A 25,358-nucleotide genomic window follows, 5' to 3' on the forward strand; every position below is an offset into this window, starting at 1 on the left:
TTCTGCTCTTTTTTAATTATTTTATATATTTATCTCGGTCATTGCCACTAATAGATAGCGACAACGCTTGATAAACAATCGAAAGTGTAGATTTTTAAAACCGCTTCTGGTAAAGGTGTAAATTGTTTGACTTTTTAGTCTCCCACTCAATTTGAAAATGTCCATTCGTTCTAAGCAAATATGTAGACATCTAGGTTTGTTGGCATTTGTGTCAGTCAAAAAGAAGCTTCGCAGCATATTTCGTGGCACGTACTTACATACAAACTTATGTAAATATATACACATATTCTCAAATTTGCCATTCAGCAAACACAGCTGACCAGATGGACTGGCACATGTGTACATGATAGGTATGCATGTGTGTATCTTCTTTATGTTTTAGCTCAGCTGTTTCACTTTTAAGGTCGTGTTCGTGTTCTTGTCTTGAATAAAAAGAAAAACTGTATGCGAAAATCCTACAGTCTGCTGATATTGCTTTTTCAACGCCACCTTGAACGTCATCAGTTCTGAGGGAAATATTTTTTTCTTTGTTTTACAAAAGTAAACACACACATACATATTTAATTGTTTTCGATAAAATCACGGCACTTTTTATGTTTTAAGTGTACGTTGGAAATGCATGATGTTTAATACATTAATTTAAATGAAATATTTTATTTTTATTTTTTATTAATATTTCATTGTGAACAGTGGTTCCACAATTCTTTAAATATTTTATAAATACAAAAATATATTCAAAAGTTAGACCCATGTTTGTTTGCACCTTATCGACCTATAAACCCGGGTTTTTTATGATTAGATAGAAACCAGACAGTCTCTAATTATATGATCACCACTGAGATATTTCACAACTTGTACTTTTCCTATAATAACAATAAAAGCTACCATTTTTTAAATATATGTAAATAAAAAATGTTTAAAGAGCCATATAAATTAATTTCTATATAAATATAATTTTTGCACGACATTTGCCGCCTTTTCTGTAGCATCTAAATATCTAATCGTCTGAGATATAAATTCACATGCTTACGCACGTTATACACCAGTCTACTGAAGAACAGATAAAAGTAGACGAAAAGGGTTTTCGTTGATTTATGACTCGAATCAGTGTTGGCACCTATAATCACAGACATGTGAAGAAGGCGGAGAGTATTATGAATCATTTAGTAAATGTACATGTGTATAACATGTGTTGGGTAATGATTTTTGGAATTAACCTTCGACTCTGTCACAGCGTGGCAATCTATTTGAACTATACAAATGTAGCTGTATAAGAAAATGCATACAAACCATTCATATCTAGGTACACACGACATTAAGTTTATTTATTAATTGACATTTCTTTTCATTCACATATTCTTTTGACGTTTAAATGAGTACACATACATCAATTAGTTATATTCTCTACTTTATTTTTGTTAAATCGCGGAAACTCGTGTGCGATAATCGTTAAATTCGCGTGCTTGGCATTGTAATTTTGTCAATTTACGGGTCGAATTGCTAGTCTGTCATAAAGTCTGTGAGGATTTCTTTTACGTATTAAGCAATTTTACTTAATTGAATTATTTGTTCTATGCATTCAAGAAGGCGAATGACAATAGCAAAAAAAAATGCATTATTTTGCTGACACTGTGTCGCGTCACTGAAACTATTCCAAGCATGTTCCTATTTGCTTTAGATTTTCTGCGGTTTGGCGTTTCGGTGCTGCTGTACTTAAAGTCACGCACCTTCATCAGTATGTCGCCGTTTACTCATTCCATACTCATTCCATGATGCTAACTGATGATTTACAATAATATACTTCTAGCTTTTACCTTCATTGTTAATTACTTGCACTGGTCGCTTTTGAATAATAGGCCATCTGTTTAAAGCAAAAGAAACTTACTTCTATGAAGGAATATGTTTACCAAGTATCATCAAGTTATCGCTTGCCGATACTGACGGGCGGACTGACTGATGGACAGTCAGACATGTGGATTTCAAGTTGTGTCGCAATCCTGATCATTTTATATATAAATATATGCACATATATATGACCATACATCTAACTCGTTTAGTTTTATGTGTTACAAACAACCTTGTGTAAAGAAATCTGTTATACTCTGTGTAACACGTTGCGAGAGTATAAAAATATTTAATTTCATTGACGTAATTAATTAGCTTCTTGATTGTTGAAAAAATATTTCAACATAAAATATTGTTTGTTGCCAACTTCCACTATTATCTCTAAACAATATAATTTTATTAACCTTTTTTCACACTTGACTGTTTCGTGTTGCCTACTCTAATCCCTCGTTAATCACTTGACAGTTATCAGTTTTTTTTTTGTTTATGTTCTACAATATAGCATTGCCCCATTTTCAACAGTAGCAATACAAAAACAATGATGGCGAAATTCCATTTTCAACTGATAACCAATAACCCCACAATTTTATTTTTATTATTTTCATAACTTGTTTTATTGATTAATAACACTTTGTATGTTATCGCGTAATTTTTCATGTTCTACGTGCTCTTCAAACCAAACACAAACTCCAAATTAATTACATACAACATATTTATTGCACACACCCATCAACCAATATGTACATACAGTCATAAGTAGTAGTACTACTAGAATTTGAACGAGTATGAGTACTCGTACCTTCATTGTGGCCTCCATATCAGACATTAAAAGATTAAAAGCTGTCATTGATCATTAACTGTTGCTCTTACATTATAAAACATATTTGCTTGTGGAATGTTTATGCTTGCTGAATATTTAGCTTTATTTAAAATAAATTAAATTAAAATGTCTCAATCACCCAACGTGTGCGTGTAAAGCGAATTAGAGCAATTACTTAGGAATCATCTGTATTTCGTGATGGGAGTGCAAGAGTGCAACTTAAAATATCCGTTGTATTAAATTAAAAAGGTTGTTGCTACATTTATGCAATTGTAATGCATATACTGTTAATATTGCGGCCAGAATTTCAGATAATTTTTTTTTTAGTTGTAGTATGTCAAAAATGAATTTAGCATCGGCTTCGGGCAGTATCAGCAAAAGAAAATCATTATTGGCATCGGCCTAAAATTGAGAATCGGTCGGGCACTAGTTTTAAATATTCTGACGTATACAATCGCTCGCTTATTTGGTCGTCTGGGTCACTTGAGAGTTTGTGTGGGCGAAAATCCAAATAACTGGTTGCCAACTTGACCAGTCGAGTAGCTATGTACTTTTATGGCTATATTTACCATGCTTTTAATGAAATCTCATGTTTTTACACATATATTTGTGTAATCACATTTATACTTCCCACCACAATGTAAGAATCACGAACTTTTATGTAATTTACTTTATAACAATATCAACATCGAAAGCATGTGGGTTGTTTTTTGTTTTTTATTAAATACAATTTCAGCCTGTTAGTGCGTGGCAAATGCAAAAAAAGGCAATAGGTTGTAATGTTTCTTTCTGTGAATTTCAAAATAACATAAACTTAAACATTTTTAAAACCCTTTTACTTGACCATTTCCATCGTTAATTATCTACGGCTATGTGTTGCCCATCATAGTAGTATGATCGCATCACCAATTTGCACTGAAATACATATTTATTTATGTATGCACGTACATATATGTATGTATATGTATTTATTTATACTCACCACCTAATATATTATGTTATGTCAACTGCGATATACATAGTTTCCCCCTGTCATGTTGACATTTATATTCAACATTCAACGAAAAGTGTGTGGGACAAAATTTATTTTCTATTAGTACATTGTTATTTGCCGGAAGTACGAAAAATATCTAGTGACAAACATTTATTTTATTTTTGTTGTATACTTTACAACAATTTTAATGTGTGAAAATCTCAAAAATCGTATATAGTGTCAGCAGCAATTATAATTTTAATTTGTATAGTTAGTTTCGTTCATTGTAGGAAGTTCAACAGTTAATCGTCGGCTAGTAGCGATTCTTTGAATTTTTATACTCTCGCAACAAATGTTGCTAAAGAGAGTATTATAGTTTTGTTCACATAACGGTTGTTTGTAACACCCAAAACTAAACGAGTTAGATATAGGGTTATATATACCAAAGTGATCAGGGTGAAGAGTGGAGTTCAAATCCGAATGTCTGCCTGTCCGTCCGACCGTCCGTCCGTCTGTGCAAGCTGTAACTTGAGTAAAAATTAAGATATCTTGATGAAACTTGGCACACTTATTTCTTGGCACCATAGGAAGGTTGCTTTCGAAAATGATCAAAATCGGACCACTGCCACGCCCACAAAATGGCGAAAACTAAGCCATAAATAAAGCTATGGAAATAAAATTTGTTATGAAGGATCGCACTATGAAGGGGCATATTTGGATGTAATTTTTTTGGGGAAGTGGACGTGGCCCCGCCCCCCTACTGAGTTTTTTGTACATATCTCGCAAACCAATAGAGCTATATAAACCAAACTTTCTGCAGTCGTTTTTTTTAGCCACTCCCTAATACAGTCCAAAAATGAAAGAAATCGGATCATAACCACGCCCACTTCCCATACAAAAGTTAGGTTGAAAATTACAAAAAGTGGGTTAACTCACTAACGAAAAACGTCAGAAACACTAAATTTCACATAAGAAAATCGCTTCACAACCACGCCTACTTCCTATATACCATAACTTTGAAGACAATCTGAATCGTTTACTTTACAATATATAAAATAAGTACTAGTGAAGATATCGGTGCAGAACTTTGCACAACTACTATGTTAATAGTGTGGCAGCCCCATTTTAAAAATCGCAGAAATCGGACCATAGGTTTTTAAGGCCCCATATATCGAACACGATAAATAAAGTTAAATATATAAATTGCGAGAGTATAAAATGTTCGGTTACACCCGAACTTAGCCCTTCCTTACTTGTTTATTTATATTTGCTCGCAAAAAGAAATTTATCTAAACAGTTAACGAATAAAACTCCAAATTTTGCCTATTTTATGAACAGCTGGATTGTATTATAATATGTCCTATAATTAATTATAGTTTTTTAAGCGATAAGTTAGTTTTCTGTCATTATAAACAAGACACATAAGTGTAATGATTTTAATTTAATTTGAGAGCAAAGTGTGTAAGAAGGCTTCCATTTCGAATAAGAGTGAGATATTTGATTAAGCGATGTTTTAATATGTAACTATACATATACATATGTATTAATGTTGACCACTTCTGTGAAAAAAATAATATAAAAACCGCAAATACCACAAACTTCACCTAGAATCGACAAAAAATTAGCTTGAGCGTGTTTTTTTTTTTCAATTAACCACATTTCTTTGTGGACACTAATAAATCCACATATGTATGTATGTACTGATAGCACAAAACTCAAAAATATTTAATTTTTTTACCTTTCATGGATAATTGCTTTGTCATAATTTAAATACATAAAAATATTAATATACAGTATACTCTCGAAAAGTAAATCGATTGGTATTTTGGGTAATTTACTTTTTCGAATAATTTACTTTTCCAAATATATACATAAATTATCTGTTTTTATAATAATAAATGCGTTTTTAAACTTAAAAAATTCATTCATTTATTTGCTTCAATAAAACATATGGATTTACATGAAAAACACATTTACTTTTACATACATACATACATATGTATTTACTATGAAGAGAAAAAATCTTGAATATTCTTTTGTTTTTTTTCTTTTGCAATATATTTTTTTTGACCATTTTTGTACGACAATTCAAAAAGTCTGACACCTGATTTGCATCGTTTTCATGTTTAAACCAGTGGATCAAGTAGGAGAGTTTATTTACTAAAAAGACCCGATAAACAAGAGAGTAAGTGTTTTTGCAACATCGTAAAAAAACGCTGCTTGCTTCGTTTCGAATTTTTTATCACACTCTCTGAAAAGTAAATTAAAAGATTCACTTTTTCGAGGTGCATGTGTAATCTTAAAGGTGATTAACTTTTCCGCGATTATTTACTTTCTGAGAATTTACTTTTCGAGAGTATACGGTACTTTTTGTGAATAATATACACATTTGATAATGAATGAAATATTAATATTTATTTGATAAAAAAAAAAATAAAAATGAGCACATTTTTTCCTTAAATCTCTTTTTCCAGTTTTTTTTTAATTCAATGGTTGCACTGTGGTCTACCAATTGTTAAGATGAATACGGAATTTAAAAAAAATATAGTCGTAAATTATTTTGAATATAATGTGAACATACTGTGAGTTTGCTTTATCGATACAGTCTGAAGGTTTTCCCCAACGTTATGTACTGACAAATCTCACTTGTGCGGTTTCTGACACTTGTATTGTGGTATTTTCCCCTTGCCGTGACAGAAGAGCTTAATTGTCAGATAAATCGTAATGCCTGAATGCGACTGTTTCAAAACAGCTGTGTTTTGATAATATGGGGGACTTATTCACGTATCTAAAGGTGTTAATTATGCCAAAAACAAGTAACTTTATCACAGGTATTTTGTACGATATATTAAAATAAAATTTCGTTAAATTACTTTTTATTTGTATTTAAAATAATACTATTAATCCAATCATTCCATAATAAATATATTTTATAAGCGAGTTTTCATTTAACGGGAAGTTTTTAAAATTATTTAGTTTATAAAACACTTATGAAATTTCACATCCTTAATTATGATATTTTTACCAAACTACTGATTAAATTAATTACATACAAATTAATTTTATTAGTTCACGGCTTATGTGTGCAGATGCCCCAGCAAAAGTTCAGCAAATCGAGAACAATTGCATATGTGTGTGTGTTTAAGACTTTCACTTTGCCAAAATTCAATGCCAGTTCGGCCTTAAATTATGCACCAACAAAGGCGAAGCACAAAAAAATGTTCACGAACACTGCAATTAACCGCAAAATTAATGGAAAGTGCTTCAAAACGAAGTCCCACACGTGGCGTGCAAAGCAATCAATGTTATAAATAATTACTTAGCACATATAAATTCTGATAAACATGAAACCTAAAATTATCAGAACGCAAAAATTTGGCATTGTTTTTGTTTTTGCCTCTTGCGTACTACATTTGTATAAATGATTATTCCCTGCATTTTTTATTAATTTGCTTTTCTTTTTGCAAATACTTCTTTATGTTATCGCATATGAGGTATACGCATCAAAACTTACTCAACGCGCTGACTAACCGAAAGACGCTGCCATATGCCATATGTATATATTCAACACGGCACGCTTGTTTGACTGTCTACCGGCTGGCGTTTGACGGACTCATTATTTATATGTATGTTGTTCACGAATAACTATAAACTATGGGAGTTGACTATTCATGGAAAACTGTTACGCAGCTCCATCAAAGCCAAGTCCAACGAAAACAAAACTTAATTAAGTAGTATTTGCTTTCCGGTTTTCTATTTTTGTTCCACACATTCAGTATGCTTCATTTCATGCATATTTGCTTTACAAATGCTGTAATAAAACTTTTCTGAGTTACGTATTAAGCTTTAGCGTTTGTTTTGCTCATATTCCTCCTCATGCTTGAACGGTGTGCACAACAATATTTTCTCATATTACCTTTTTCGTGACTTGTCTTGCTTTGTTTTGGTTGTAATCTTCTATGCGCCAATATTTTGCGTAAATATTATTCTCTGTTCTCTGTGTTGTGTGCAAATGTATTCAACAATATTGATTGTATAATAAATCGCGCTGGTCCAAGGTTCCACAAAATAGACATGTAATGCATTTGTATGTTTATTTGTTCATACAAAACATTGACTATAAGTTATAGACAACTAGCATATAAAAACATGTATGATTTATGATGATGTACTGTAGGGCATAAATTTAACTATGGAATAGAAATGCTATTTTTATTCAGATGAAGTAGGTTTTCCATACACTCACATGCGTATACACAACTATGCACTTAACTATTAACCTCTGGATTACCATTAACGGTATTGAGGCTGATTTCAGATTCATATTTGCCGATTTTGTCGGAGTTATTTAACGTCGCTGTCAAGTAATAGTTAGAACTTTCAACTTCCGCAAGTATAATTGTACTGGGCGAGTCTTCTAGTTCCGAACTATGACGATAGAATAATATAGCCGTAGAATCTGGAATAAGTTCGTCATAATAACTCACTTTGTTTGCAATAACTTAAGTCGTTTTACGCTGATTTAAAATAAAGTCTAAAGTCTAAAATAATTTTAAAATTTCATCATAACATTTGTGACTTTGACATTGATTGCTGTGTGGTGTATTTCGTACGTTAAACTTTGTACCGAAAATAAGGTTTCAACGCAGAAACATGTTTGGTATTAAAAAAAAGTAAATTAATCTTACTCATCACACCTACTTATTTCGTTTCTTCAGAAATTCTAATGTGTAACTCATTCATCATGTGTTTCCTTTATTTCATATTTTAACGTATTTTAACTCGTTATTCAGTAATAAGACACTTCTGATCAGTTAACTCAGTTGGCAATATGATTACTGAGAATCTACATATTGGGTTCACGTGAGTGACTCATAAACTATTTATGCGGCTACACAAGGTGCTGAGTATACAATGTTCTCATTTTACACAATAAAAAATTTTGTGTTGTTCCACATTTCCTACTGTTGTTAGTGGATTTGATGGCTCTTAGTGCATATGCATTCTAAGGTACAAAGTTGTCTTGCTTGCTTGTTCAGTTAGGAAAGCAATTATCTTTCCAATAGCTGTAAATACTGACAATCGGCTTTGTTTGTGAATATTACGCCCATATGTGTTGCTTCAACTGCGCAGATAAGATTTGAAAATGCTGTTTTATCGTCGAATGAGTTTTCAGTTTGGCTCTTTGTCTTATTCCCTTTCAACTGTGAATTTCCTCTACCTTTTTGCTGTCTACAAATGAGTGTCGGGCAAGACATTCATCAATTATCAAGTTGTCAGTTTGTTCGTTTGGCTTGTGTGAAATGTTTTACCCAGATGGCAGCTGTCATAGCCACATCACCGAATCTTGTTGTTACCGCTAACCTTCGCAATTCGGTTATTATGCTGGTAGACAGAATTTCACTTTTCGCTGTCAGTTTGTAATTACTAGTGTTATTTTATCCTCTTATTAATTATTTTAGTTTTTATGTGTTTTTTATTTAAATGGAGGTTAGATTATTTATATTCTCTTTCTTTTATTTTCGGTCATTTTGCTACGGTTTCACCGTTTTTAAGTTTTCTAGGCACCATCTCTACTGTTTATTTATATTATCTGGGTTAACGTTACCATTTCTCTAATTGTCTTTATATCGCACCAAATCTACTGCTTAATTGCAGCACAAAGCATCATATTATCTCGTTTTATAACATAAGATGTCATTCTTTTTTATCTGCAACTAATTGCGGTCAATGACCCAACTGTAAATATATTTTATATGTATTATATTCAAGGTATAATCAGATTGTGTCGATATTTATTTATTTTATTTTATTTAAGTTCGAATCCAATTTATAATATTTGTATTCACTTTCTTCGTTTTGGTGTATACTTTCTCCATTAATATTGGAGGTATGTGCTTTTGTACAGATATTTACAGTTTTATTTGTCTAAATTGCTTTGATTGATTTTTGTCACCGCCTTATTTCAATTCCTTATATCGTATGCTATAATTGTTATTATCTAACGTTACTTTAATGTGCTCGTACGTTGACCATAAAGCGACATGTGTAATGTACAATGACATTACTTTATTTGTCCAAATGAAAAAATTAATTTTGAGTCATAATGCTCATTACATGAATTATGGTTGCCAGTCACTGCTTTGTTGTTTTTTATTTCGAGAAAATTTCTTGAAAACAAACTTTTGAAACAGTAATGGAATTTTTAAGATCGCGAGTGGAGTTTGCCTGTCTATTTAAAAAAAATAGATTTCGGATAATTTGCATCTTTTCAGCTAGCTTAGCATATCCACGAATAATGTAATGAAGAAATAGTTTTAGCTCACTGAACTGTGCTTCCCTTCCAATATGAATACAAAAACACCAATTGTTGCAATTCTATTGTGATGAACTTTTTTTAGCATTTCACTATTACTATTTTTGTGGCTATCACTTTTATTATGTTAATATTACATGAATTTTTTTGCTTGTTGTATTATTTAAATGTATCTAAATTTTTTTTCTAAACACTCGCTGGTGTTAACCAAAAATTTGCATATACCGTTAACTTGGTCAAAACATGTATCAAAGTTACGCAGCGACCTCACCTCCCAAAACAAGGTAACCAAAAACAAACACTAAAATTTGCATTTATACACGCTCACAATTTATTTATAGAGGTTTATGACTTTGCAACGACTGCCTAAAGTTGTTGTTTTATTAATGAAGTTTTCCATACGCATTACTATTGTTGCTTTGTGCAGCGCATGACCGTCGGCTTTACATGCATGAAAGGCATGACATGCCAACATGCATATTTAAAATAATAATAAATTACATAATGGAACTGTATTGTTGTAATGTGCATTGTGTGTTGTAATAGAAATTTAACAATATGCCGCCGCTGTGTAACCAATAAAAAATTGTTTTATTATAAATTATTTTGATGGCCATTGTGGCGCATTTCCACTTTCGAAATTTTATAATGCATGAGTTGAGGCTAATAAATCAAACTTTTCCAACGAAAATTAAAACAAAAAATTATTATTAATATATATACAAGTATATATATATAACACAACGTATGTATGTAAATAATTTTATTATTTATTTTTTTTCTGCATTTCCCATCTATGCGCTAATTTATGACGCGTGATACAGGTCAATAACTCATAGTCGCGCCAGCGTTTTGTTGCTTATTTTGTTTATTTCACAGCGACGCCAATAAGAGTCAACTCATTTGAAAGGCATTTTTATAAGCATTCACTTGCTGACATAGGTATAAACTACATTTATGACATTCATCACTTTTACAGTTATTATGCAAGCATAAGCAGTTGTTTTTGTATGACAATGTCAATTGAAATCACACACACATGTACACATATAATATTTCGCTACTGCAATTTCGCTTCGGAAATTAAATCAAACAATTTTCCAAAATGACTCACCGCCATTTTAATTCAATTAAGCGTGTATGATCACCAAAATGAAAGTGAGCAACAACAACAGCGTAACTGTATATTATTCATGAAATTCTTTCGCAACACTATTGTGGAGTACTTTGACATTTCTCGCGTAATTTTCGGTATGGCAAAATGCCACAACAAGCAAAACAGCACACAAAACGAAACAAATCGCTAGTCGTCGCTCCCAATAATTTGATATACACATTATCCAAACTTCACATTCCGCCCCGAAAGCGATAGCAAAAGCAGCGTAAATTTTATTAAAGCTCAATTTCATGAACTCTGACACACTGACGCATGCTTCTACTATATATAGTACATCTAGTTATGTGTATTTATAAAGCATTTATTTCTGTATACATACATACATAAATATGTACACATTCCACTATATTTAGTTCTAGTACGCCTATGGCACCCTTAATATGTCGCATGTGTCATGCTATTGAGCAGCTATTTGTCAACTTTTCTTATTGTTTGTTGCATGTTTGTTGTTGTTATTCCCAACGCAACATATGTATTGATGGGGGCTATCAAGACTTTGCTTTACGACTTCTGATACACTTCTTATGACTTATTGCATGACATATGACTTTTTCAACAAAAGGCGAAAAGACGAAACGCCCTTTCTTAGTGTAGTTTTAATAACTCACAAATTCCTAGCTGCTTTCACTTAACCTGACTCTATTCGTAAGTATATGTTGTAACATATTAAAAGTACTCTCAGTTTTCCCAGCCAAATCTAGTTTATAGTTTTCTGTTTATGAACAGTAAATAAATAAATTTATTTCTACTATTCTCTTGAAGTCTGAGAACAGCAAAAAATCACTGGTCTTAATGAAACAGAGCTATTCGGTATGTTTGGTTCTTACAGTTCCTGGAAAGCAGATTGACTTGGATTTTGTTGTTTTAGTGATTGCGTTCATCTAACGGATGGATTTGGAAACGAGCTGTTTCGACAGCGTCGTATCATATGGTAGTTATGTACAGTGAACAAAAAAAAACTTGTACAGATAAAAGTTTTGACTTTGAAGTTACTTATCTCTTAAACTAATTAAAATATTGACTTGAATCCAAAAGATTCTATGACTAATAAAACGCACTTTATCTCACTTGTGGATTCAAGTTTGAGATACACAGCTGGTCATGGGTTAGACGCACCTATGTTTGCCTTTAAGAACCAATAAATTTTTTAGCAAAATTTGAAAATAATACGAAAAACTAATGCTTTGGGCCTATCGAAACGTCAAAAGATATACTTATTTTACTCTCACCATTGATAAATGTTTAAAAGATCCAGAGGAATATGAAAAAACTTTAAACGGATAAAAACAATACGATCGGAAAAAATTGTTAGAATTGCTTCTAAGATCAGGGAATTAGCCGTAGTAAACTTTCAACTTTTTGAAGCAGAAATGCAAAATCTCTGAAGCGTCTAAAAATTATAAAGAAACCACCTCTGAATACCATACGCAAATAAAAACGGCTTCAATTGGCGGAAGAGTACATGTCTGGGAGTGTTCAATCTGACACTCGACTCAATAATTGGCGTTCATTTGCACTGATGAAAAACTTTTTAATTTAACTTGATTAGTTAAGTCATTTATTTCGAGTCAAAACGTTAATATTATGACTTGGCCACCATATTCTCCGGATCTTAATATTTGAAAACGGTTGGGGCTGCCTTACATGGAACGTTTATGAAGAAGCAAAGCAATACGAAGATAAAGAATCATTAATTGCAGCAATTATACTTGCTTGGAGCGAGATTTCGGTAAATTACATAGACTCCCTCTATCATTCAAGGACGGAACGGATATATGAAGTTAGCAAACAAAGGAAGCAGTACACTTTACTGAGAATATTTTTTATTTTATCCTCTTTATTAAAAGTGTATTCGAGGATTCCCGTTACTAAAAATGTATTTGTTGTAAATATATGTTTACTTATGTACATACATATGTACGAGTATATGCACATATTGGAGGTTTTATGCTTTCAAAGAGAGTTAATGCATTTGCCCACATACTTTTAAGCAAAATGCATATCTGCATATGCATTTGCCACTTTTAATTCCACTTGAGGCTTGTCGTTTGTTTTCTTCTCAACTGCTTACATACATATGTATGTATTTACCCACTACACCCGCACCCGCATCCGCATTGGCATTTTGTACCTTTGCAGTTTTTCACCACATTTTCCCTGCTAAACCTTTTGTTCCACTTGTGGATGTGATGTATGTACGTACGTGTATGTGTGTGTTTGTAAGGTTAGGTATGTGTAGACAATATAAAAATAGAAAGTTCAAATATGTACGAGTATGCAACGCTGTCAACAGAAAACCAGAGGCAAGCAGGCGAATGAATAAAGCACAGCCAGGCAAATGGTTAAGTACCGCTGACGATACACGCCCCGTGAGCAGCAAGTAATTTTCAAGCTTTTTCAGGGTTAGTGCACTTGGCTGCATTCTTTGTTTTTGTGTGTGATTTTTGTTTTGTTTTCATTTTTCTTTTTATCAACGCTAGCTTTACGTTGCGCTTTTGTGTGTGCCTTTTCTTCATGAGATTGTTGTGTGTGTGTGTGATCTCTGTCTGTTTATAAGTTTTTCTTTAAAAGGGACTTACAATTTTTTTTTACTTATAGGTTATCATATCTTTTACCATATTTCGTTTTGTTTCATCATTTTGTTTTTCTGATTTTCTTTATTTGCTTTTTATTCTTATTCATCCACTTCTTTATTTAGTTCCTCTTAAGTGTGTGTATTAACCTACTTTTTTTTTATTTTTTTATGTTTATTCACATATTGTGGTTATTCCATTGTAATCTTAGTCACCATTCTGCTCTTTGTTATGATACCATTTCATATACTCATGCGACATGTTTTTGTTTTTGCTGCTTTTGTTTTATCATTATTCGGCTTAAATGTTATTCACTTACTCGTAAATCTTTTCTTATCTTCGGAAAGAGGGGGGCTTAAAGCAATTCGATTGTCGTATCTTATTTGCAAATAATTGTACATATAAAAGTTACAGTAGAGAGCAATAAAACTGCAACATCACCTCAAACACCAAATGCAACGCTACACTATATATACATTCGGAGTATGTACTTGATGCATTGACTTTATCTCAATATCTGGGATCAGAATTAAAAACCGTTTGAAACTCATACATATATTTACTTTGACAGTTATCCACGAAAGGAATTACATAAAACATCCCATCCTTTCCCTTTTCTTTCATCTATACTCTTCTACATACATACATACACATTTGTATATAGTATAAATTTCGATTCATCTTTAATGTCGATTCACCAATTCTCTATTTACTTTACTTTCCTAATTCCCTATTAGTTTATTATCTATGTGAGAACTCACAATTTATGTATTATTCATTTGCAACGATTTTTGATTGCATGTCATATTTTACATTCGGCAATCGATCGCTAATCTCAAAAAAAAAAATAAGCAAACATACAAAAACATATTCATTATATTTCCCGCCAATCACTTCGAGGTCTCAAAGTTCACTCTGCTATATCAATAATACTGCGATTAAGGCGCTCATTGTTATCTTTATCTATATAGTCCAACTAGAATATACGCTGATTAGCAGCTGACAAAAGCGCCAGCATAAGGTTAGCATGAAACAGGCAAATTGATTGTAATTTAATTTAGTGGAATTAACACATTTGAAAAGAGCACTTCAAATGCGGGCTGAATGAGACTTCAGAGGCGCTAATAGGTCGGACGTTCGTTCATTCACATTTTGTAATCGACTGTGTTTGGCTAGCTTGTGTGCGGGGTGATGTCTTCAGTATGTGAGATAAGCAGACAAGGATCTTAAATGTTTTCGATATCTACATGTCTATATGTAATGTTAAAAGTACTCAAACATTTTGTACTGAGACGCCATGGCGTATGAGCAATATCCCATTTTTATATTCACTTCTACTATTCCTTGAAGTTCTTATTTTTTGTGCCACACATTGCATTTTCTGGGCAGTTTGACAAGTGTTCGCGCACAATTTGCCACACAACAATCGATATTTCCTGTCTAGTTGGCTACGCTCCCAGCTGGCCTGCTGTGTTTGCTATCTTTTGCCAAAATGACATCCATATTTTATGCCCATTTGGCTTCGGTTACCCCTAGTCAGCCCCTTCTATTTTGTTTCGCCTCGCTAGTTTCTTCTACGTTTAGCTACTGTGGGCGAATGTCAGTAAGCGGAGCGGGCATTTTTGCTACTCTAGGCGAGTGAGCAGGTGTTTGTGATGACATTGCTTCTCAGGTATCAAGTGTGACAATCAGCTGTGACAACAGGACTTGAGTATTGAGGAAATAGCATTAAAAAGTACAAAATTTTCTTTTGTAAAGTATTGAGTTTGAAAATCATCTATATTGATTATTATGTGTGTTGAAACAATAATTAATTATAATAATATATAAGGCAGCATGACTAATTTACATTGAGAGAGACATAGTGACTTCGGAAACTAGATTTAGCAATTTCTGTGCTTAGTATTGAAATTTGAATCGCTTAAATGGGTTGAAAGTTGGTTAGAAATAAATTTTGGGGAGTGAAATTATATTAATTTATTATTGGAATGTGGATATCCAACCAATGAGAATTGAGATGAGAAGGCAAAATAAACATATTTTAAACAATTTTTCCACCTATTTACACTTACATTACATTACATTCATTTCAATTGATGTAGATTATGAAATATTACAACTTGAGGATAAAATGCAATATTTTAGTTAAAAAATTAAATTAAATATCGCCATATTTAACATCAAATAAAATATTGTATTATTATCATAATAACAAAGGTATTCTCTAAAATATATAAATATATATTTATTTTAACTAATTTTATTATTTTATTTTGCAGATAATGCAAAAGAATTTGGAAGACTGATGTATTATTGGATTTAGGTGAGTAATTTCTTAATTTCGACATCTAGTGGTTTAGACACCTCATTAACATAGTCAGAAAACTGTTGGCTGTATTTAAGATTTATGCTAACTTAGTCTAAGGCCTAAAACAGAAGTGCGCTAAAAAAATTCTTTAAACAATTTTGGTTAAAACATAAAACATTAATTTGCTAAATAAACAAAAAATCACATAAACATGACACAATATTGAGGATCGAAAATAATTTTTGATATTATTTACTTTATTTATTTTTTTAGTTTTCTTTAAACAATAAAGCATTAAACTATTGGTATAAAAATCCCTCAAATTTAGTGGTAAATTAGTTGTCTATCTAAATTTATTTTTTTTTTATCTGGATGATTAACGCCTTTAAAAAAGAACAACCGTCAACTGAAATCATTTGTCATCCAAATTGCTTTATTGGTTACTTGCTCATTCGGGGGAAATATGTATTTATCTGTACATATACATCAGAGAGCTGCAACGGGTATATCATTTTCGTGCACACTCGAATGTCCACTCTGATTTTGTTTGATCAAAGTTTTCGGTATGAATACACGTATTGATCGTTTGGAGACATGTTCAAAACGAACGAGCCTTTCGCGACACTCGAAACACAAGCATATATGCTTGTTTTAACAGAGTGCCGAGTTGACACTCGTTTGTGAACGAGCTGGCACTCTAACCCGATCGTATTGAATGTGATCGAGTCACACACGAGTGTGCACAAAATTTCAGAATATGTATGTATGTAATTGGCAGTCATGCTATTATTGCGTAGTGATTGTCAACGATTATTGGTTTTGTTTGTTTTGTTTACTTTTTATAATTCATAATGACAACGATAGAAAATTCGGGTTGTGAGAACATTTCCAATGGCACAAACACCTTATCTGGTCTACACCTGAAATTTGTGATTTAAAAAAAAATTAAAATATTTAAGTGCAATGAAATGTTTTTTATTTATGATTTATGAATTAATAAATAAAATAAGTTTTGAGTGAATTCTATTCTTAAATTGAATTATTATTTTATAATATGTACTATGTACGTCTAATATTCAAATTATTCAACCAAAAAAGCTAAGACAGAACGCGACATCCCGACGCCAACAAACATACATACATATGTGTGTACGTATGTTTATCTATTATTTTTTGGTCTTCGAGTGCCACTCGAGTGTTTCGATCACAATCAACACGTGCACGACACACCCGAAAATATAATATACATAAAATCCGAGTTTGCTGCTTGCACTCGAAAATAGGACCGTCGTGATTGTTCGTTTGCGTTATTTTCGCTTCGGGTTCCAAACTCGATCGAACACGTGTTTGAAGAGTGTTTCGACACACTCGTACCGAATTTAAGCTAGTGTGATTGAACACACTCGAACATACCCGAAGCTGCTCTCTGATATACATATGTACATACGTCTGACAATATGAACTGATCTGCTTACATGCATAGTTTCCTGGTATTTGAATCATATTCACACCTATTTACTAAGAGATAAACTAAATAAAAATTTATTTTTTTAATATCAGATATATATATATATTTGTATGTGTATATAATATATTACCAACCTAAGAAAATTTTATGGAAAATGTGATTTTTATAGAATTTTGAATTATTCAAATTACATATTTTATTACTTTCCCGCTATGTTATTAGTTTCGTAACATTGACCAACATCTTCAAAATTTAATGAGCCGATAATTATGATGAAGTAGTATTCGTTATTTGCAAGCATATTAACATCTAAATGAAATTACATATGCCACGCTAAGTACTTAAAGTGAGTAATATATATACACATAATACCCTCACATGTACGTATGTAATTAGCGAAATTAGGGAGTTGTCATATAATTAGTCATTTTATTGACGGTCAAGTGGCCTTTAAAAAAACGCGTTGCGCGACATGTGCTTTCCATAGAGCACATACCATATAAGCGATAACAATAACAAGCGGAGCGTTGTAGCTATTCACAAGTTTGACGGCTAAGTTAAATAACAATTTTACATGGCTTATAAGTATTATAAGTATTAACGGGATAATTGTTAGGCCGTCATGCCACTTTTGAGATAACTCGAATTGCAAAAATATTGTCATGCGTACTTATGAATACGTGATGTTTGTTGGTTCCTGATAAAACTGCGTTATGTGATATTTATATAAGAATGTATTTCAGAAAAATGTTTCTAAGACAATTAACGGTCCAAAGATAGTTCTAGTTTATTTAGTTGAAGTTCAAGTACCAACACAAATTGTTTCTTATATTTTATAATTTAAGATTATATTATATAGATTAGAAAAACGTGTGAAGTAATTGTGTAAATATTTTTACTACACCGTGAATTCGAACTTAAGCCACTCACTCACTCAGCATTGATTTTGTTTACCCTAATTTCCATTAATAAAATTAATATCACTGCCTCTGTCATTCATAGCCGTCAACACCATTACATGAGCGCCATCGGCCTACTGTATTCAAATTACTTATTAAATATATAAATTTCATTTCCAATTATACCCTTCATGGCACTCGACGCTCTCGCTTCATATCCACATTCACATATATGTATGTGTACGTATGTACATCCATGGCTATCACCTCTCTTCCCTTCTGATCCGATCAACATTTACTGAAAGCGATGAGTCAGTGAAGAAAATTCCTTGGTCCATATTTGCATAAATATTTAATTAAAACAGCCGTAACAGGACACTCAGAAACGCTATCATATGTACAGATACACATATTCTTATAGTTAAACAATATGTCTATATGTATTTATATCTTTTTAGTTGAATATACAGAGCTAATAAACTACATGTACTTTACATGTACATATATGCAGAGCTTAAAAGATTATTTTATGCACACCTTTAATTATATCCTCTTCTACGGATTCAACAGTGTTCGTATATATTTATGTACTCATGGGTGTTTGAGGTGTGTATTTTAAGCTTAAATTTCAATACTTTCAGGTTTGATTATCGTGTACATGCACTCAAAATTGTCAAATTGATATATGTAGATAAGCATTAATTTTCATCAGACAAATGCACAAAAAGGCTGTTTCAATTAGAGACTTCAGATCATATTTTTTAATTAAACATATTTTTTTATAATTCTTATAACTTATAACTTATATAAAGTCCAAGTTATGGCTTTAACCGCGATTAAAGCAGTTAATCCGAATTAACGCCGCCATCTGTCTGGGGTATTAGGAGCATAATCTTATATTATGTATTATATGTAATACTATAGTTGGAGCAATAGTGTACGGTAGGTATTCTTCTTTATTAAATAATCTAGTTCTGAGCTCAGATATTTCAAAAGAATATAATCTATAACAAAAACTAGTCGGGCATATTATCGAGAATAGTATCTAATATATTAATTCCAGAAAGTTGAGATTGTAGCAATAAATATAGCCTATGTTACTCGTTGTGAATGAAGCTTTCCAATGGTGAAAGAAATTTTGAAATCGACACAGTAGTTTTTGAGTTTATTCATTACAAACATACCTACAAACCTTTTCTCTTTATAATATAAGTATACATAAACAATAATGCTATGAATATCGTTATGATAAATATTTATTATTTAAAAATCAAGTTCATATTCTTTAGAAACTACCAATTACTTGAATTACAATTTTCTAATAATTCAATGATTATATTTATGGCTCTGAAATTTAAATGAACTACTTCTATTTTTATGCAATGACGAGAAAAGCTTGTTGTCATATGCCCCTGTTTTAAATTTCATATTTATGAATAAATATACAACGAAACGAATTTATAAACATACTTATTATATCTATAACTTTTGTATACACTTACTATGTACTTATTTACGGTTTTCCCGGCAGGAAAATCGCACTAACGACAAAATTTTCAATTTATAACTACTCAATTTATCGACTACTTAATTAGTATCAGGCGGGTAAGCTGTAATATTTTTGGTCCTCTCCATCTGTTGAATACTGTTTCAAGAGATGATAGAAAAAAATATGATGATGCGCAATGTCCAAAGCGACTCGAACTGTCAAATTTTCATACTAATTGAAGACAAAACCTTGTTTGTAACGTCATGAATCAAAACTGTGTGTGTCAAATGCACTTAAAATTTATGTCATAATTATCGAAAGTTCGTTTATCATTATGTTATTATGCTTCTATGGAAACAAACACTAAGGAGAACTAGTAACGGCATTAACCGCATTGTACCGAATCAGTGCGGAATTAGTACATTTGCCTGTAGGGAAGTGCTCAAATGTTTATTAATAAATTTGTAAAAAATACGCCCCAATAAACCACAATTGCGGTTAAGCACACTTTTCACACTCTGGGGCGGACAGTCGGTTGTATGTATGTATGTATATATAAACATAACGTGTACACTGTTTGTAAATTTATATTGAAGCCGCCTGTTAGTCAAACAGTCATCGGACCCCATTCACCAATGCAGCGGGGAAACAAGATTTATTTCTCCGTTTGTATATCAAATGTAAATATTTACCTATGAAATTATATCCAATATTTATTATCACTGAAATGAGTCAAGTGAATCGAAAAGAAAAACATTGTTTCGAAGTTTCAAATGAAATAAAATCACAAATTGCGTAACTCTTGTTTTCTTTTTTTGTTTTCAATTCACACACTTTTACAATTAAAATGTTTGTCTTTATTTTCACCTGATTACTGACCGCTCCAAAAAAATAAATGTAGCTTCATTCAGTTTTTTCTTGTAAACAAACAACTATAGAGACAGCGTCGTGCTCTTATCACACACTTCCGCTATATAATCGGACCAAACACATAGACAGATATGACTTAACATATTTAGATGATAGTAATTCAATTTCTCTAATCTGTCAAGCTCTATATTACGAGTAATCAGGCTGACATACATATATACATACATATATATGTGATTTTGTTCAGTTCATCCACTTGTCCGCTTCTTATCGCCTTGCGCACGCGTCCAACAATCGCCACTTCCTTTGTTCATATTATTTGCATTTTTTGTTTGTTTTCGTTTTTGTTTTATTTCAAGTTGCTGTGTAATCAAATTGTTTGTTAGTCGGATGTTGGGTGATTCACCTTTGGAGTTTGCACTAAAACAAATTGCTCTAGTTGTTGTCATGTTTACATGCATCCAACTTGTATTTTTTATTGTTTCAACTGTTTTTCTTTTTGTTAATTGTATCATATACACACACACACAAGCATATATAAATTTATATCGGTATATATATATTATCAACACTTTGCTCTATATTAAATTGTTTGGAAATTGTTAAAAAAAATTGTTATATTCATTTGTAGGTTAGGGTCGTCTGAAGACTTTGGAAAAGGCAATTTATTCTTACATATGCATGTGTTTCGAAATTGCTTGGCTCTTTATGGAGAATAATTAATAGATATTATTATTATAAATTTTCCAAAGTATGATGTTACTATTATTTTCTAAGCCTTATCTTCTTCCAACGGACATTGTTCCTGTGGAAATTGAAATTCAAATATCTCTCTTCGATCTTTTGGAACTCTAACTACTTTCGAAAACAAAATATATTACATATGTACACACATATTTATTGCTTGTTAAGTAATTAAATATTTTAAAAATTTCGGCTGCATTAAGAGCATCCTTAGTGGCTATGTCTGTACTCCTACGTTTTGGTTGTTGTGTTTGATTAAATATGTGCGAATTCCATTGGTAAATATTTTTCACATTTTTAATTAGTGTTGTTCACGCAAATATTTCATATTATTTTTCTTAATGAATGCCCGGGGGATTTCATTAATTTTCAAAATATTTACATATAAAATTGAAAATAATAATAATAAGTATCGAATAATAAATAATTGACTATCTAAACTGTTTTTTGTACAATATAAAAATATGCAAAGAATTTCTGAATTAAATTTTTAATTAATTTTCTGTAGAATTTTTCATATTATGCGCACATAAATACATATGGACACATGCAATGCTGGAACTTGTTTATTTTTGTGCTGATGAAAGTGTAACAAATATATAGCAATTATAAAAGCGTCAGTTCAGATTGAGTTAATAACATTCTTGCGGATTCAACGTTATCAAGGGAAGCCGTTTTATAATTAGAAGCACTGTAATGTGAAAATCCGAGAATGAAGTAGAGAAACGAGAAGAAACATAAACTCTACTTTAAAGTAGTAATAATTATAAAATATCAGTTAGACATTTGTTATTTTGAGTTATTTGCAACGATATCTCGTTTTCAAAATATACTTAAACAAGTAAGGATTAAAGTTCGAGTGCAACCGAACATTTTATACTCTCGCAATTTATTGATGTAATTAGATAACACAATGTGGCCCATATATTCGGCATCAAGTCCATTAGAATAACGAAATTCATCATATATAGGCAGAGGTAACTCCTGTACAGATTTTACTCATTTTTATCACCAAGGCAAATTATATTCAAGATTATATGCTCACTTTATTTTTCTAAGATATTTCACATATTAACCGATTTATAAGGTACCGGTATTTTTGGTGGAAAATTACCCTTAGACACTGACTTCTTCATGTTCGATATCAGGGACCTTGATAAATTATTGTCCTATCTCTACAATTTTTCCACAAGTGATACTTCAGCTCAAATACAGAAAAGGCAGTGTAAAGTTTTATTCCGCTATCTTCGTTGGTTCCTAATGTATACATATGTATATTATAAAGTGAAGCAATCAGATGGAATTCAAAATTCAGTTATATGGGAAGTTGGCGTGATTGTGAATCGATTTCGCCCATTTTTCATTGGTAATATTAGAATGTCGAAAAAATATAATGTACCGAACAGAGCAGAGCTCGAATTAAGATATTAGAGAAGTGGCGAGACTAAGACGACTTTAATTAAAATTTATTATTTGTCATTTATAATTTGTTATTATAATTCCGCTGCCGCCGAAACAGATTCAAAAGTAAAACACATAATAATAGTAATAATTTTGCCCTTCACCTTCTTTACTTTAGCCTTTCACAAAACATTGAATGGCGACTAATTTTTTGTCTGTACATTGTCTCATTGCAGTTTTCGCACAATAATTGTACGTGAAGCTAATTGCGTAACACCGGCTAATTTGGACAAAATAAAACGACACGTACATTTAAGCAATGCAATAGTAGTTACAACAAACACACACCGATGAAGAGACACTTGATTATTATGCATTGACAAAAGTATGGACTCATTACATATGACGAGTACTGCTGGTGGTAGTGGTACACACTTATCGTCATTGCTCTCAACAGCAGCAGCAACAACTACTACAACAACAGCGAATTTAAGCGCAACAACGCCAGCGAAAGATCATTATAATAATTCGTTGCTGCTGAGTCGGGTCGCAGGAAGCGGACAGTTGCGCACAAGTAGATCTCCATCGGACACACGCAGTTCCGAACAAAGTACGTAGATTGAATGGATTTACATATATTAAGTATACTTAATTGCATAAGTATGTCGATATGTATTTATGTACATATGTATGTATGTGTTTATAGTTTTATTTGTCAATATAGAAGCGCTTAAGCATACCATAAGCTATCGTATGCAAATAAGCTGCGGATGTGCATTAAACGATTTTATTATTTCATATATTTAATATTTAATTTACATATTCATAAAAGTAAAAGCATTAGTTGTTTTTATACCAATAACAATTAGCTGGATTATTTTTTAACATTTACATATTTACATGTGTCATACGTTTTATTTGTATATATGTAAATAAGCAAGTAAATAACTCACGCCATGCATTTCCAATAATAAAACTAAATTTATCCTACGCTTTCAAAAGCTTCGCTTGGCTGGCTTCAACTTAATTAAATTTGAATTGTGACTAATTTTAGCAGTTCATCTCCTATTTGTATCAACATATGTACATATCTACATGTATATATATATATATGTATGTATCTGTGTGTGTGCTTGTTTGTTAGTTAATTTGTTTGATGAGCACCTCTCCTTGGAATTCCTTCAACGAATATCATAATGTCCATTTATTATCTGTCATTGTGTAGCGCTTTCTTCAAGTCAATTGGACACTTCCGTTTGTGTTTGCGGTATGGTGAAAAAGTAGGTGTGTCTACAGATACAATCTATAAAATACATACACATAAGTATGGTATGCGTATTTTAACTGCACATAATTCATTTTACTACTTGAGTTTCAGTTCTATGAAGGCATAGGCATACATATTTATTTGCCCATATATGTGAGTGTGTCTGTATGTATATTTGTATCTCAAATTTATGACCGGCTCAGTGCATACCGCATTATTGGGAGCGCATTCCTCATATTTATATGTTACTAACTACTCGTAGTTCGAGCTCACGAAGGAATTCTATTTATGCAGCAATTAAGATAAAGTATTTATTGTAGTAGCACTCAGACGGATGATTAAAAGCCTTACAAGTTGTGATGTATACACTGCGATACGTATATATGTATGTATGTATGTATAGACGCATATTTTTCAACTCTTAGTAATAGTTAGGGTAGACAAGTAAGTTATCGAACCCCAAATCGATATTTTATCGGAAATTAAATTATTTCTTAATCAATCGAAATTGTGAAGCAATAATCTGTCATTATTTATATAATGAATCATTCTATAACTTGTTTTTTATTAAAATTATATTTCCCCCCTCCAACGGAGCGGAGGCCTTCCCTTTCCTCGGCTTCCTCCGGCGGGTACTGCATCGAACACTTTCAGAGCTGGAGTGTTTTCGTCCATTCGGACAACATGACCTAGCCAGCGTGTCCGCTGTCTTTTTATTCTCTGAACTATGTCAATGTCGTCGTATAACTCGTACAGCTCATCGTTCCATCGTCTGGGGTATTCGCCGTTGCCAATGAGGACCGTAAATCTTGCGCAAAATTTTCCTCTCGAAAACTTCTAGTGTCGTCTCATCTGATGTTGACATCGTCCAAGCTGCACCATAAAGCAGGACGGGAATGATAAGCGACTTGTAGAGTATGATTTTGGTTCGTCGAGAGAGGACTTTACTTTTCAATTGCCTACTCAGTCCAAAGTAGCACTTGTTGGCAAGAGTAATTCTCCACTGGATTTCGATGCTGGCATTGTTGGTGTTGTTGATGCTGGTTCGTAGATAGACGAAATTATCTACGACTTCAAAGTTGTAACTGTCAACAGTGACGTGGGAGCCAAAACGCGAATGCGCTGACTGTTTGTTTGATGACAGGAGATATTTCGTCTTGTCCTCATACACCTCCAGACCCATTCGCTTCGCTTCCTTATCCAGGTGG

The 25,358-nt window shown here is 32.1% G+C and overlaps 1 protein-coding gene across 6 annotated transcripts in view; it reads left to right on the forward strand.

Moving 5' to 3' along the window:
• LOC105213678 (transmembrane and coiled-coil domains protein 2) overlaps positions 1 to 25,358 on the forward strand; it is a 42,150-nt gene that overhangs the window by 3,195 nt on the left and 13,597 nt on the right. For 4 of the 6 annotated variants that reach the window (XR_008470068.1, XM_054225861.1, XM_011186674.3 and 1 more), the window contains 2 exons: positions 15,984 to 16,027; positions 23,120 to 23,493. Coding sequence is in view for 3 of the 6 variants with exons in the window: in XM_054225861.1 (XP_054081836.1) it covers positions 23,271 to 23,493 (223 nt within the window). In the remaining 3 variants the exon portion in view is untranslated. Of the gene's footprint in view, positions 1 to 15,983; positions 16,028 to 23,119; positions 23,494 to 25,358 lie in introns of those variants that run through there. The other 2 variants (XM_054225862.1, XM_011186673.3) reach the window with 1 other exon arrangement.

This window comes from Zeugodacus cucurbitae, chromosome 2, assembly GCF_028554725.1.
Source record: "Zeugodacus cucurbitae isolate PBARC_wt_2022May chromosome 2, idZeuCucr1.2, whole genome shotgun sequence".
Classification (NCBI taxonomy): domain Eukaryota; kingdom Metazoa; phylum Arthropoda; class Insecta; order Diptera; family Tephritidae; genus Zeugodacus; species Zeugodacus cucurbitae.